The sequence below is a fragment of the Heterodontus francisci genome, chromosome 31 (genome assembly GCF_036365525.1).
Source record: "Heterodontus francisci isolate sHetFra1 chromosome 31, sHetFra1.hap1, whole genome shotgun sequence".
NCBI lineage: Eukaryota > Metazoa > Chordata > Chondrichthyes > Heterodontiformes > Heterodontidae > Heterodontus > Heterodontus francisci.
The window spans coordinates 12,891,388-12,906,232 of NC_090401.1; the positions used below are offsets into that span (position 1 = coordinate 12,891,388).

The following is a 14,845-nucleotide window of genomic DNA, read 5'->3' on the forward strand; positions in this document are numbered from 1 at the left end:
GCCGGAAGGTGCCGGAACTGAACCTCCCGCCTCCCACTCAATTTTACACTCCCCACACTCTGCCTCCAGCACGCTCCTGCAGCAGGGTATAAAATTCCAGCCCATCACTTGGAGGACTCCCCAGTGTTAGGGGTTCAGAACTCAACTTAATAATGTAATGTTCACATCTGTTTCAAAGTCTCCCTTTGTCAGAAACACCATTAGTCCTTAAGTCCCTTCTTCACAGAAATTACAAATCCTCCCATCCTTAAACATAAGGTTGAGAATTTTAAATTGGAGATTTTTGGGAACCGGGAGCCAATGTAGGTAAGTGAACACAGGGATGATGGGTGAATGGGACTTCGTGTGAGATAAAATGCAAGAAGCACAGGTTTGGAAAAGATGAAGTTTACAGTGGGAGGAGGATGAAGAGACTGGCCAGGAGAGCATTGGAACAGTCAAAATCAAAACAGAAAATGCTGGAAATACTCAGCAGGTCAGGCAGCATCTGTGTAATAGTCATGTCTGGAGGTGACAAATATCAATTGGGATAAAGTTAAAGGGTAAGGAGGGCGAGGGATTTCTAAAATGTGTTCAGGAGAACTTCTTTGACCAGAATGCTCTCGGTTCGACTAGGAAGGAGGCATTGCTGGATCTGATGTTGGGGACCATTTGTGTAAGAGTGATCATCGTATCAAAAGGTTTAAATTGGTAATGGAGAAGAGCAAGGAATAATCTAAAATAGAATTTCTAAATTGCAAGAGGGCTAACTTTAATGGGACGAGGGGAAATCTACCCAGTGTAAAATGGAAGCAAAGACTGACAGGAAAAACTGTAATGAAATGATGGGTGAAGGCTGATAAAGGGACATCAATGGAAGTTGTCTATACAGATTTTAAGAAAGCATTTGACACAGTACCGTATAAAAGGCTGGTTATCAAAATTGAAGCTCATGAAATAGGGGGGGCAATGTCAGCTTGGGTAAAAAATTGGCTTATGCACCGAACATAGCGTGTCGTGGTAAATGGTTGCTTTTCAGACTGGAGGATGGTTACCTTTAAATCTAAGGATGGAGCATCTTGCCCTGTCAAATCTACCGGAATTTTGATTTCCTCTGCTTTGATCAGGAGATGAAATGGATCATAAAGTTAAAGGTAAATAAAAGCTGTATCAGTCTGCAGGACATATTGGCCCAGATTTTTCAGAATCGTGCCTCATTAGTTAGACTTTTTCCCTCAAACATTCTTTGCTAGAAGTGCGAGCTGATAACGGGGAATCTGGGATCTTGCTGAACAACGGGACCAACAGTCTATCTCGTTAACCAATGAGATTGTTACGACCGAGGCTGGAGGAATGCACTGTCTTTCTGTAGTTCCACTTCTCCACGGGACACAACATATATTTCAATGTTTTACCCAGTTACCGATACGGCCTATATACTTTGTCTATTTTAGTTTCAGATTAAAATCCATCAACCAGGTTTCTTTAATAAACAACACAATTATTTATTATAAAACAAGACTTATTCAATAAAGATGCAAAGCTTATTAACACACAGGTTGAAATATGAAAGTTCCCTTCTAAATTAACCCTCAAAGAGATGGAAAAAGGATGAGCTGGTGGCTTCTCTCTTAGCAGGCTTACCCCAACTGGCTCAAAACAATATCCAACTCTTGACCAACATAAATCTTGACATGTCACTTCTCTGTAAATAACCTCCCTAGTCACCAAGACTCCTGCTGTTTACTTAGCTGAATACATGTGACTTCCAGTAAGGATTTGTTTTTAAACCAAGTCCTTCCAGTGACCTTTTTTTTTTAAAGAAAAATCAAAGTTCAGCATCTATGGAATCTCTTCAGTCTTTCAAATGAATCAATTTCCAAAATTTTTAAACAAGAGTTCTCAAAAAATATTAAAAAATGGAAGCACTTTCATAACACCTCCATTCTTGGAGGAATGAAACATCATTCTTAAATGTATTGCATTACAAAGGGCTGGATTTTACCAATCCCACAACGTCAGGCTCTGTGGCAGGGGGTGGGGGGGGCCGGAATATGGATCTGGCAATGGCCACCAGGAAGGCCGCGCCGGGAGGGTGCAGCCTGATCCTCCTGGCAGCGGTGAGGCTCTGTGATGGCCCCCCCGCCACTGGGCGACGGGAACTGAATCTAAATATTTAAATATATGACTTGAATACATTTAAATAAACTTAACTGAAATCTTAAATAAAAACAGAAAGTGCTGAAAATACTCAGCAGGTCAGCTAGCATCTGTGGAGAGATCGGTCCACAGATGCTGCCTTACCTGCTGACTATTTCCAGCATTTTCTGTTTTTATTTCAGATTTCCAGCAGCTGCAGTATTTTGCTTTTATATTACCTGAAATCCTCCGGGCCTGCCGTGATCTTCGGCGCAGCGGCCGTGTCTCCAGTGCCTTCAATTCCCCATTGGGGAAAGCTGGCGTGACACTGGTGGGTCGGGGGAGAAGTTTAAATTTTCAGTGCGGGGCGGGGTGGGGGGGGGGGAAACGGGGTGAAATAAATGTAATGGGTATGGGGATGGTGGGAAGGGGTGAACTTTAAACTGTGTGCAGTCTGCGGTGGGGGGGAGGGAAAGTCAGATTTAAAAGGTGAGTGTTTTGGAGTGGGAAGGGCAAATATATAATGTTATTGGGGGGTGGGAAAGGAGCATTAGAAATTTACTTAACAAATTTTGGGGGGTGTGTATCTTTAAAAATTTAAATTTGCCAGCAGGGTTGGTTGCCCTTTAAAAATGGCACCAGCACCTGTGCATAGGCAGCTGACGCCATTGATGGCGATGGACAGCCCGTCCCCTCCATGTGACTGAGGAGGGCGGGCCGCCCCAGCTATTTAATGAGACGCCACGCAGGAGTTTGCGGTGGCTCTTGGCGTGCAGCCCGCATGCGTGGGCCGCCATTTTTTTGCTCGCTGCCAATCTCGGCAGCTGGCCCTTAAAAAACCAGCCCAAAGTGAGGAAAAAAACAGAAGATGAAAAAAAAATTGAATCACATTTACACACTCATTCTCATTCACTCTTTACCTGTAACTAATATAGTTATGCCCTGTGCTATCTTTGTACTCGGATAACTCAAAGCAAAGTTAAATTCTAGACAAAGCATCAGCAATTACATTGTTTTTCCCCACAATATGGATAATCTTTAAGTGATAGGGCTGCAATTGTAAACTCCATCGAAATAGTCTGGCATTCTGGTTTTTGAATTTTTCCCCAAAGGCTAGGGGGTTACGATCAATATATACCAGTGTCTTTCTGTAGTTGTGGCAGACATATACTTCAAAATGTTTACGAGCAGGTAGTATGCCCAGGGTTTCTTTTTCCACTGCTGAGTATCTCTTTTGGTATCAATTTATCTTTTTGGAAAAAGTATCCAACTGACCTTTCTATGCCCGATTAATCTTCTTGTAACAGGACTGCATCGACCCCCAGGTGACTAGCATCAATTGCTACCTTGAACGGCTCAGTGAAATTTGGGGCAGCCAACATAGGATCAATGATCAAAATGCTTTTCAGCCTCTCAAAAGATGCTTGGCACTCTCCTGACAACACTATCTTGGCTTTCATTTTTGCAGCAAATCTGTCAGTGGAGCAGCTATTGTGCTGAAATTTGGCACAGACTTGCGGTAGTAACCACACATCCCCCAAAAATCTCATGATTTCTCGTTTAGTCTTAGGGGCAGGAAACTCCATCAATGCTTGTACTTTTGCTGTTCTTGGCAACATGTCTCCTTGCCCTACTACATGTCCTAGGTAGGTTACCCGCACTTTTGCAAATTCACTTTTGGCAAGGTTTACCACCAAATCAGCCGACTGTAATTTTCAAAACAGAGCTTTTAGTTGTTTCATGTGGTCCTTCCAAGTGTCACTGTGTACCAGCACATCATCAAGGTAAACCACACAGTTAGGAACACTGACTACCACTTGGTTCATTAGTCTCTGGAAAGTTGCTGGGGCATTTTCTAGCCCGAATGGCATCACTCGGCATTGGAAAAGACCGTCTGTTGTGACAAAGGCCGATATTTCTTTAGTGCGGGGTGTTAAAGGAACCTGCCAGTATCTCTTTAAAAAATCTATTTTTGTAAGAAATGTGGCACTGCCAGCTCAATACAGTCTTCCAAGTGAGGAATTGGGTAGGAGTCTGCTTTTGTTATGACACTAACCTTTCTGTAATCTATGCAAAATCTAGTTGAACCATCAGGCTTAGGCAGTAACACGACTGGGGAACTCCAGCTGCTTTGACTGGGTTCAATTAGGTGGTTTTCCAACATTTATTGGATTTCTGCTTTCACCTGGGCCTTTTTCTCTAAAATTAAGTGATAGGGATGCTGTTTTATAGGAGAGGATTCTCCTACAACCACATCATGTATAGCTAAGGTTGTACATCTTGGTTTGTCCCTGCAGACTCATTTAAATGCTGTGAGTAGTCTTGTCAGGTCTTCTCGTTGTTCTGCATCTAAGTATGAAAGCATAGTGTCTCATCTCCCTAACAATTCAGTATTAGCTAACAGAATAGTAGGAGGTTCAATTTGAGAATTGTCTAGGCCTCCTTCTGCCTCATCCTCACTATCCCTTTCATCCTTCACTATACCTTTCATCCTTCATTTTCCCTACTACCTTACATACCTGTTCTTGCTTATCCTCTTCCCGGTGGTGATATTGTTTCAACATATTGATGTGACACAACCGATTCTTTTTCCAGCGATCTGGGGTGTTACTCAAATAATTAACTTTACCAATCCTTCTGACTACTCTATATGATCCACTAAACTGTGCTTTCAGTAGTTCATCCTATAAAGGCAGTAATACTAACACATCCTCCCCTGGTTGAAATGTTCGGGTCTTGGCATGCTTGTCTGCCCATTTCTTCATGGTTGTTTGGGAAGCTTTCAGATGTTCCTGAGCCACTTTGCAGGATCTCGTGAGCCACTCCCGGAACACAGATACATAATTTGACATAAAAGATTCATCCCTCTGTTCTAAAGTCTTTCCTTTAATATGTTTTGGAGGACCTCTTACCTCATGACAATAAACTAATTCAGAAGGCCTAAAACCGGTAGACTTATTAGGTGAATCCCTGGTGACAAACAGATGAAATCCAGCCCTTTGACCCAATCATGGGGATATTCATGACAATATGCCCTGATCATCATTTTGAGGATCTGATAGAACCGTTCTAAAGTCCCTTGTGTCTGTGGGTGGTATGCTGAGGGCTTTAACTGTGTTATACCCAGATTACTCACAACTTCCTGGAAAATTTTAGACATAAAATTGGAACCTTGATCAGACTGGATCTCAATCAGTAGTGCATATCGAGTGAAGAACTGGGTTAACTTCTCTACCAATACCTTAGCGGAAATAGTTCTTAGGGGAATGACCTCTGGGAACCTAGTAGCCATATCCATAATAGTGAGCAAATTTTTTTTTTTAGAGATACAGCACTGAAACAGGCCCTTCGGCCCACCGAGTCTGTGCTGACCATCAACCACCCACTTATACTAATCCTACCCTAATTCCATATTCCTACCACATCCCCACCTGTTCCTATATTTCCCTACCACCTACCTATACTAGGGGCAATTTATAATGGCCAATTAACCTATCACCCTGCAAGTCTTTGGCATGTGGGAGGAAACCGGATCACCCGGAGGAAACCCACGCAGACACAGGGAGAACTTGCAAACTCCACACAGGCAGTATTGATGTCCCGCTTTTGTTTTTGGCAAAGGTCCCACACAGTCTACCAACACCCGACTAAATGGGTCCCCAAAAACTGGTATGGGAATTAGAGGTGCCGGTTTTATGGCAGGTCGCAGTTTTCCCACAATCTGGCACGTGTGGCATGCTTTACAAAACTGTACCACGTCCTTGGAAAGACCTGGTCAGTAAAACTGTCAACTTATATGTGATTGGGTCTTCTGAATCCCCACATGTCTCACCATAGGAATTTCACAGGCTATCCTTAATATTTCCCGGCAATACTTGGGCGGTACCACTATCTGGTGAACACCCGTCCATTCTTTGTCTGTGAAGAAGTCTCCATTTCGTCATCAGAATCCCATTTTTAATATAGTAGCCTTCTGGAACTCCCTTTGCTTCAGCTTCAGTTACAGACGATTGTGCCACTTAACTCTGGATTGGCTTGCTGAGCCTTGATCAGAGAAGACTTACTGAACATTTCCTTCGGATTGTCCAAATCACCAAAGAAAGTTTCAGACATTTGGCTACCTGTCTGTGCTGCCAATTTGACCTCTGACAATGGAACTTGTTTGGCCATTGCTCGGGGCACTATACATGAAGGAAAAATTCCTGGAACTTTTTCCTGCAGCTGCTCTGTCTCCTTGACTTCACTTGGGCTTTCCGTGACTACTGGAGAAGCTACTACCTTTGTTCCGGCCAAATTATCCACCAGGAGTAGGTCAACTCCGTCTACAGGCAAACTATGGACAACTCCTACAGTTACCGTTCCAGACATTAGGTCACACTCCAGGTGCACCCGATACAAAGGTATGGGTATATACTCCCCGCTGATACCATTCATTAAAACCTTGGCATTCAGTGTGCTCTTTGGTGGAAAAGTTATGCCCTTCCACAGCAAAAGAGTTTGGGTGGCTCCTGTATCCCTAAGTATAACTACAGGTTCACCTGCCTCACTTGAGGGATAAGGAGTTACTTTTACTTTTGACAAGAATTCTCTATAACTCTCAAGAATCTTGCACATGTCCCCCACACTCACAGCGGTTTTTGTACTTGCCCTTACAGCTGCAGTCAGAGGTACAACTTGGTCTGTCATACTCTCGGGCAGGGCACCTTTCTCTGCATTGGCCTTATGTACCCCAAAAAATCTCATGGGTTTACCCCACAACTTCCAGCATTCTGCACAAAGGTGTCCCATCTTGTGACAATGGAAACACTTAGGCACCTCACTTCCACCCTCAGTATCTTCCTTTCTGGCCTGAGGAGGAATTCCATGCTGTCCCTTCTTGTCACCGGCAACTTGCCTTCCTTTCACCCTCCCACCTTCTATCCTTCTTGGGTTTTTGGGGTTGACAGAAAAAGGGATTAGGCTTGTAAAGAAGCTCATAATTATCAGCGATCTCAGCTGCCTGACTGGCTGTTGAAACCTTCTGGTTCTCTATGTGAGTTCTTACTAATAGAGAGAGTGAATTTTTAAATTGTTCCAGGAGAATTATTTTCTTAACGGTCTCATACGTGGCTTCTACTTTTAGTGCCTGCATCCAACGATCAAAGTTAATTTGCTTTACCCTCTCAAATTCTATATAAGTCTGCCCAGGCTTTTTGCGGCAGTTCTGAAATTTCTGCCTGTAAGCCTCAGGAACTAACTCATAAGCAGTGAGAATAGCCTTTTTTGACATCTCATAATCTGCAGAAGCCTTCTCAGAAAGCATAGCATAAACTTCATGAGCTCTGCACCTCATCTGTTTCGCTATCTTTTTAGAAGAAATGAAAAATGCCTCTATGGCCCTTTCCTCAAGCTTCGGAAGGGCTTGCACAAATTTAAATTGCTCTCCACTGGGTACTGGGTTTGATTTGATTTGATTTAGAGATACAGCACTGAAACAGGCCCTTCGGCCCACCGAGTCTGTGCCGACCATTAACCACCCATTTATACTAATCCTACACTAATCCCATATTCCTACCACATCCTCACCTGTTCCTATATTCCCCTACCACCTACCTATACAAGGGGCAATTTATAATGGCCAATTTACCTATCAACCTGCAAGTCTTTGGCTGTGGGAAGAAACCGGAGCACCCGGAGGAAACCCACGCAGACACAGGGAGAACTTGCAAACTCCACCCAGGCAGTACCCAGAATTGAACCCGAGTCGCTGGAGCTGTGAGGCTGTGGTGCTAACCACTGCGCCACTGTGCCAGGTTGGAGTCAGGTCTTTCCCCACCTGAATTTTCATCAGGGTCAAGGGCATCCTTTTTTTCCCTAGTTCCAGCCTTCAAATCTGGTATTCCCTTTCTCTCTCGTTTTCCTCTGTTCTCTTGCCCTTTCTCTCTCCTGCCGCTCTGCTTGCTCCCTTTGAAATGCTCTTTCTTTTTCCTTTTCCTCTCTTTCTTTTGGCTTTTCTCTCTCCTGCGCGCACGTGTGCACGCGCACACACGCACGCACACACACAGGTTAAAGAAAAAAATAAAGAGATTTTCTCTGTCAATATCTCTTCACAAAAAAGACAAAAAATACTTTTGCCAAATACTAGTTAATTCTTGAAGAAGGAAAAGGATAAGATGTGGAATGGTCTCAGCTGTCCCTTTTACTATGGTGTCCCGATACATCAGCTGTCACTGGGATATTTTTGGAGCAGTTCTCTTCAGGCAACGGTAAAGATTAGTCTGGCAGGCTTTCTAGGAGAAATCACTGCATCAGGGTTTTAGCTATCACACTGGATTCTCAGGGTTTCTCAAAGAGGTGGAAAAAAGATGATCTGGTGGCTTCTCTCTTAGTAGGCTTGCCCCCAACTGACTCAAAACAATATCCAAAATGAAACTAACTCTTGACCACCATAAATCTTGTCACGTCACTTCTCTGTAAATAACTCCCTTAGTCACCAAGGCTCCTGCTGTTTACGTAGCTTAAGACATGTGATTTCTAGTAAGGGTTTGCTTTTAAACCAAGTCCCAAGTCCTTCCTGTGACTTTTTTCTAAAGCCACAATCCAGCATCTGTGGAATCTCTTCAGTCTTTCAAATGAATCAATTTCCACAATTTTTAAACACAAGTCCTCAAAAAAAATATTTAAAAATGGAAGCACTTTGATAACAAGATTTAGGATTGAGAGAGAGGAACAGGGTGATTTACAGTCAAATCAGGTACAGAGAAAAATTTAAAGAGAGGGAATGAAAGATTGGATTGAGTGAGATAAAAAGACAGAAAATAAGAGTGAAGCAAGAATGTAAAATTTTACAAATCTCTAAGCACCATTCAACTCTGTTATTTTAGCAGCAAAATCTGGGCCAATACTTCATGATTTTTTTTACAGATAGACATGTGCATTATGCAGCTTAATTTATTCAAGTGGGTTATGCTTAATTAATAGGAAATGAGCTTGAATTTATGAGAGATAAAGATTTAAGCCTGTTGCGCAATTTGCTAAGTTCTAAGTAAGTGGGAAGTGCTCCATCAAACTGGTGCATTCTGCTCTCCCCATTATAGCTAAAAAGTACCCACCATCCTGCCAGAGGGAAATATTCACTTTGTTGGTTATTGGACAAGCATGCAAATGGGTAGAAATAGAACTGGCATTGGAGGTAACTTGCTACCAACTGCTCAAAGCGAACTGCAAGAGTGAGCATTTTCATCACATGTTTGACCTATAGGCTCTGCTGAGGGTTCTGCATGTTTATCCAATGAGTATGTGAGCCCCGCAGACTAAGATCCCAGGTTCTGTTCTTGGGCACAGTCCCATGGGATGGGATGTAACAATTTGATATCAATGGACATTGAGTCCAAGAGTTCCATACTGGTTTGATAAGAACTGTACAGTCAACTGCTGAGCCCAACTGTTTGACAACAGTTCTTGAGGTCAGGAGCATGAAGCAGCTTAATTAACGTCAATAGAGAGAATGTTATCCCCAACAATCATGTCATTCTATCTCTGCATATTGCTTCAGTTCTCTCAAGTCGATAAGCACAGTCATGCCTGCCAGTTAGTTTCCTCTGATAATTCACAAAAACAAGTGATGACAGTCCCCATTAAAAAAAAAAGTCCTGGTAAGATCACCTTCTTTCTGATAGTACCAAAAGGAATCCTAAATAATGAAATGCAATTAGTCCTGAGAGCAGGAGGCACTCTTTAAAAGGAGGACTGATTATGAGACCTTTGTTTGAAAGTCCTGATGATCAGATAGTTGTTACGATTTTGGATTTTTACACTATTTGGGTTTAGTATCAATGACCACTCCCAGAAGTGAACTTTGAGTGCCCTATTGACCAGAGTGTGTCCGTATCTGCTCATTGTCTAGGTACATCTAGTGAGAACAAGAAACTGAACATTGAACCCTTACCCCTGTATTCTGCTTTATTGCAAAGTATCTCTGTTTTCAGGGGGCAGATGAATAAACACTCAAAAAAAATGAGGCTCAGGCTCTGAATCCACAGACAAATATATTTAACGTTGAGCAGATAAATGAACAGCATTCAGTACAAACAGTATACTTACTGTAATCATGAACATAATTGTTCTCCTGCATTACCACTGAACATAACACTAATCCTTGAAGCATGACCACTCACTACTTAAGTGGTTAAAAATTACCTCAGCTGGATCTAGTTCAATCTTCCTGCTGGCTTTAAACACCCTGACTGACAAATGTAAGGTCAGATATATATATCATTCAACATTCTTTGAAAATATACTGAAACAAGGAGTCTTGGACATGAGTACCTTAGTGGTAATTCACAGTTTGTCATTTGCCTCGGACACTTGTCTCCAATCACTTAGTAAAATCTGTGATGGTTGGAAATTGTGCAGACAGCTATTCAACAGATTGAAACTAATGAGTCTGCATTCAATACATTTTAAAATCCCTTTGTTCAACAGGAACCGAAGTTAATACCTTTGGCCCACCAGGCTGTACAGTATATTCCTGTAGCTTGCAGTAAAGTAAAAATTGGGTAATAAAATAACAAGATATAAATGGTTCATTTTTGTCACACTGCTTCAAAAGGTGTGTTGTTGATAACTGAACTACTATCTCCTTTGATAACAGAGTTAATGAATAGTTGACCACGTATATTATAATCAGAACACAGTGAATTGGACCACACACGGAACAATATTATTATGGTGCATTTTTAACAACTGACATTTCATATGTAATCATTAGGCTGATGCACAGTACCTCCAAAAAGCAGCGTATACAGCAAGCAATGTTAAAAGGGCCATACAGGCAATTCCACACCCTATCATCAGTGGGACTGACGGTACTCCTGTATTATCCATGCCCTGAAAAATAAATCAAAAAAGGGAAGTCAGATTTTTCCAGGATGGAGCAACACATTACTGTTTGTGATAAAAACAGAAAATGCTGGAAATATTCAGCAGGTCAGGCAGCATCTGTGGACAGAGAAACAGAATTAATGTTTTAGGTTGAAGACCTTTCATCAGAACTGGGAAAAGTTAGAAATGTAATAGGTTAAAACAACAGGCGACTGGAAGCTCGGGGTTATATTTGTGGACTGAATGGAAGTGTTCCGCAAAGCCGTCACCCAATCAAAAATAAATCCAAATAAAAAGTGTTGCCATGGGTACCTGCATGGGTCCTAGATATGCCTGCCTTTTTGTGGGTTATGTGGAACATTCTGTGTTCCAGTCCTACTCGGACCCCTTCCTTGAGCTCTTCATCTGGTACATTGATGACTGTATTGGTGCTGCTTCCTGCTCTTGCTCTGAACAGAATTTTTTTTATCAACTTTGCTTCCAGTTTCCACCCTTCTCTCAGCTTCCCATGGTCCATCTCCAACTTTTCCCTTCCCTTCCTTGACTTCTCTGTCGCCATTTTTGGGGATAGGCTAGCAACAAATTATTCACTTTAAGCCCAATGGCTCCCACAGCTACCTCAACTACATTTCCTCATACCCTACTTCCAGTGAAGACTCGATTCTGTTCCGCCAGTTTCTCCGTTTTTGCCACATCTAATCTGACGATACAACCTTCCATACCAGTGTTTCTAATACGTGTTTCTTTTTCCTCAACCAAGGATTCCTCTCCCCACTGTGATTGACAGGGCCCTCAACCTTGTCTGTCCCATTTCCCGCACTTCTGCTCTCACTCCTTCCCCTACCTCCCAGAGCCACGATAGGATCCCCTTGTCCTCACCTTCTACCCATCAGCCTCCCTATTCAACGCATCATTCTTCGCCATTTCAGCCGCTTCCAGAATGATGCCACCACCAAATATATCTACCCCCCACCCTTCCAACATTCCGAAGGGACCTAGCCCTCCACGACACCCTGGTCCACTCCACAATCACCCCCCAACAACCCATCCCCTTCCCACAGCACCTTTCCATGCAAGCACAAGGAGGTGCAATACCTGCCCTTTTACCACCTCTCTCCTTACCATCCAAGGCCCCAAACACTCCTTCCAGTTGAAATTGTGATTTTTATTTACCTCTTTCAATTTAGTATACTGCATTCGCTGCTCACAATGTGGTCAGCTCTATACTGGGGAGACTAAAGGTAGATTGGATGACAACTTTGCGGAAAGTCCGAAAGCATGACCCCGAGCTTCCAGATGGCTGTAATTTTACTTTTCCACCTTGCTCTCACGCTGACCTCTTTGTCCTCGGCATTCTGTAATGTTTCAATGAAGTTCAACATAAGCTCAAGATACAGCACCTCATAGAGTCATACAACATAGGAACAGGCCCTTTGGCCCACTGCCGATCATAATGCCTATCTATACTAATCCCACCTGCCTGCATTAATTCCATATCCCTCTATGCCTTGCTCATTCAAGTACCTGTCCAGATGCCTTTTAAATGTCGCTACTGTTCCTGCCTCCACCACCTCCCCAGGCAGCTCATTCCAGATACCCATTATTCTTTGTGTGAAAAATTTATCCCTTTGATCCCCTTTAAACCTCCTCCCTCTCACCTTAAATCTATGCCCTCTAGTTTTAGTCACCCCTACCATGGAAAACAGACTCTGGCTATCTATCCTATCTATGCCTCTCATAATTTTATATACCTCTATCGTGTCCCCTCTCAGCCTCCTTCGCTCCAGGGAAAACAGACCCAGCCTATCCAATCTCTCGTTATAACTCAAGCCCTCCAAACCAGGCAACATCCTTGTGAATCTTTTCTGCACCATCTCTAGCTTAATCACATCTTTCCTGTAGTGCGGCAACCAGAACTGCATATAGTACTCCAAATGCGGCCTAACCATCATTATGTACAACTGTAACATGATGTCCAAACTCTTGTACTCAATGCCTCGGCCGATGAAGGCAAGCATGCCATACGCCTTCTTCATCACCCTGTCTACCTGTGTTGCCACTTTCAGGGAACTATGTACTTGCACCCCAAGGTCTCTCTGCTCAGGAACACTCCCCAGGGCCCTGCCATTCACTGTATATGTCCTGCCCTGGTTTAACTTCCCAAAATGCATCACTTCACACTTGTCTGCGTTAAATTCCATTTGCCACTCCCTTGCCCACTTTCCCAGTTGATCTATATCCTGTTGTAACCTTAGACAACCTTCTTCACTGTCCACTATATCACCAATTTTGGTGTCATCTGCAAACTTAATAATCATGCCCCTTACATTCACACCCAAGTCATTAATATAAATGACAAACAACAAAGGGCCCAGCACCGATCCCTGCGGCACACCACTGGTCACCGGCCTCCAATCTGAAAACAACACTCCACTACCACCCTCTGCCTCCGATCACCAAGCCAATTTTGCATCCAATTTGCTAGCTCACCCTGGATCCCATGTGTTCGAACCTTCTGGACCAGCCTATGTTGCGGGACCTTGTCAAAGGCCTTGCTTTTGGAGTAGGCACTTTACAGCCTTCTGACTCAACAATGAGTTCAACAATTTTAGACTGTAATCTCTGTCCTCATTTTATTTCCTTTTTCTTTGCAGGTTTTGGTTTTACTTTCATTTTTCTTGTTTTTCTTTCAGACAGCAGCTGTTCATCATTTTGCCATTTCCACTTCCTCTAATCATATCTTTTGCTTCTTAACTTGTCCCATTACCACACCCTTTGACCCTGCACCACCAACTCTTTTGTCATTTAATCTCTCCTGTTTTCCACCTTATCACAGAACTTTCCTTTTGTTCTTTTTTCACCCTCCCCACTCCACTTTACTTAATTAAAACCTATTATATTTCTAACAATTCTGATGAATTGTCATCAAGCTGAAACGTTATCTCCATTTCTTTCTCCGCAGATGCTGCCTGGCCTGCTGAGTATTTCCATAATTTTCTGCTTTTTATTTCATGAGCTCAAATCCTGTTTAGTTTTTACATTTCACTGAGATATTTTGTTGAACTCAGTACCAAACATTGCTCCCAAAGGACATGAATGTGACTTTATAGAGATGATACTTAACAGAGACATTATTGCTGTAAGATGTTTCCAGAATTGGTGCAAGTACACTGGGACCTTGCTGTAACACAGTCCACGGGGTCTATATCTTGAGGCTGCGTTATAATGTAGTCCTTTCAAAAGTGCCAGGCCAGTAGCCAGAATAATGCAGAACTATAGATAAACTGCTTAAAACAGCCTCATAAAGGGACAAACCATCTGATCTCAGGTTAAAAAATAAAATGAAGACAATCAATTCAAATAAACTAAATTTTATTTCTTCTGGTAACAGAAATGTGAATATACATGTTCAATCAGACTACTTAAAACCACAGACGGTCATTATTGAATGGGTGAATGCATGTTGAAGAAATTAGTCATTTTGAACTATTCACTATTACAGCCTTTGCTAGATGTAGGATGTTTTGAAGCTGTGTCACAGATGCAGTCGTTGAGTTTTTATTGGCTTCCAACCATCTCAGCGATTCTTCTAGATAGTGGAAGATTGTATGGGATGAGGGCAGTGGCCCGATCTCAGTGTCATCCTCATCCTCTTCAGCTTGCCGGACATCTAGAGGGTTTGGATCAGTTCCATCAGCAAATATTTCATCATCTGTCATCATCTCATTGGTAGCTTCTTGGGTGTTGATATTCAGTCATGCAATGATATCGTCAATTTAATGTATTGTTATATTAGTTGTAAAGAGCTAGGAACTAATTAGCTGGGAACGAATTATCATTTGTAAGTGTGTTCCAGGGGGTCACA

The 14,845-nt window shown here is 42.6% G+C and overlaps 1 protein-coding gene across 1 annotated transcript in view; it reads right to left on the minus strand.

Annotated features, from left to right (window-relative positions):
- LOC137347073 (adhesion G protein-coupled receptor B2-like) overlaps positions 1–14,845 on the minus strand; it is a 1,240,702-nt gene that overhangs the window by 182,462 nt on the left and 1,043,395 nt on the right. The window contains exon 18 of the mRNA XM_068011112.1: positions 10,883–10,986. Within this exon, the coding sequence (XP_067867213.1) occupies positions 10,883–10,986 (104 nt within the window). The remainder of the gene's footprint in view (positions 1–10,882; positions 10,987–14,845) is intronic.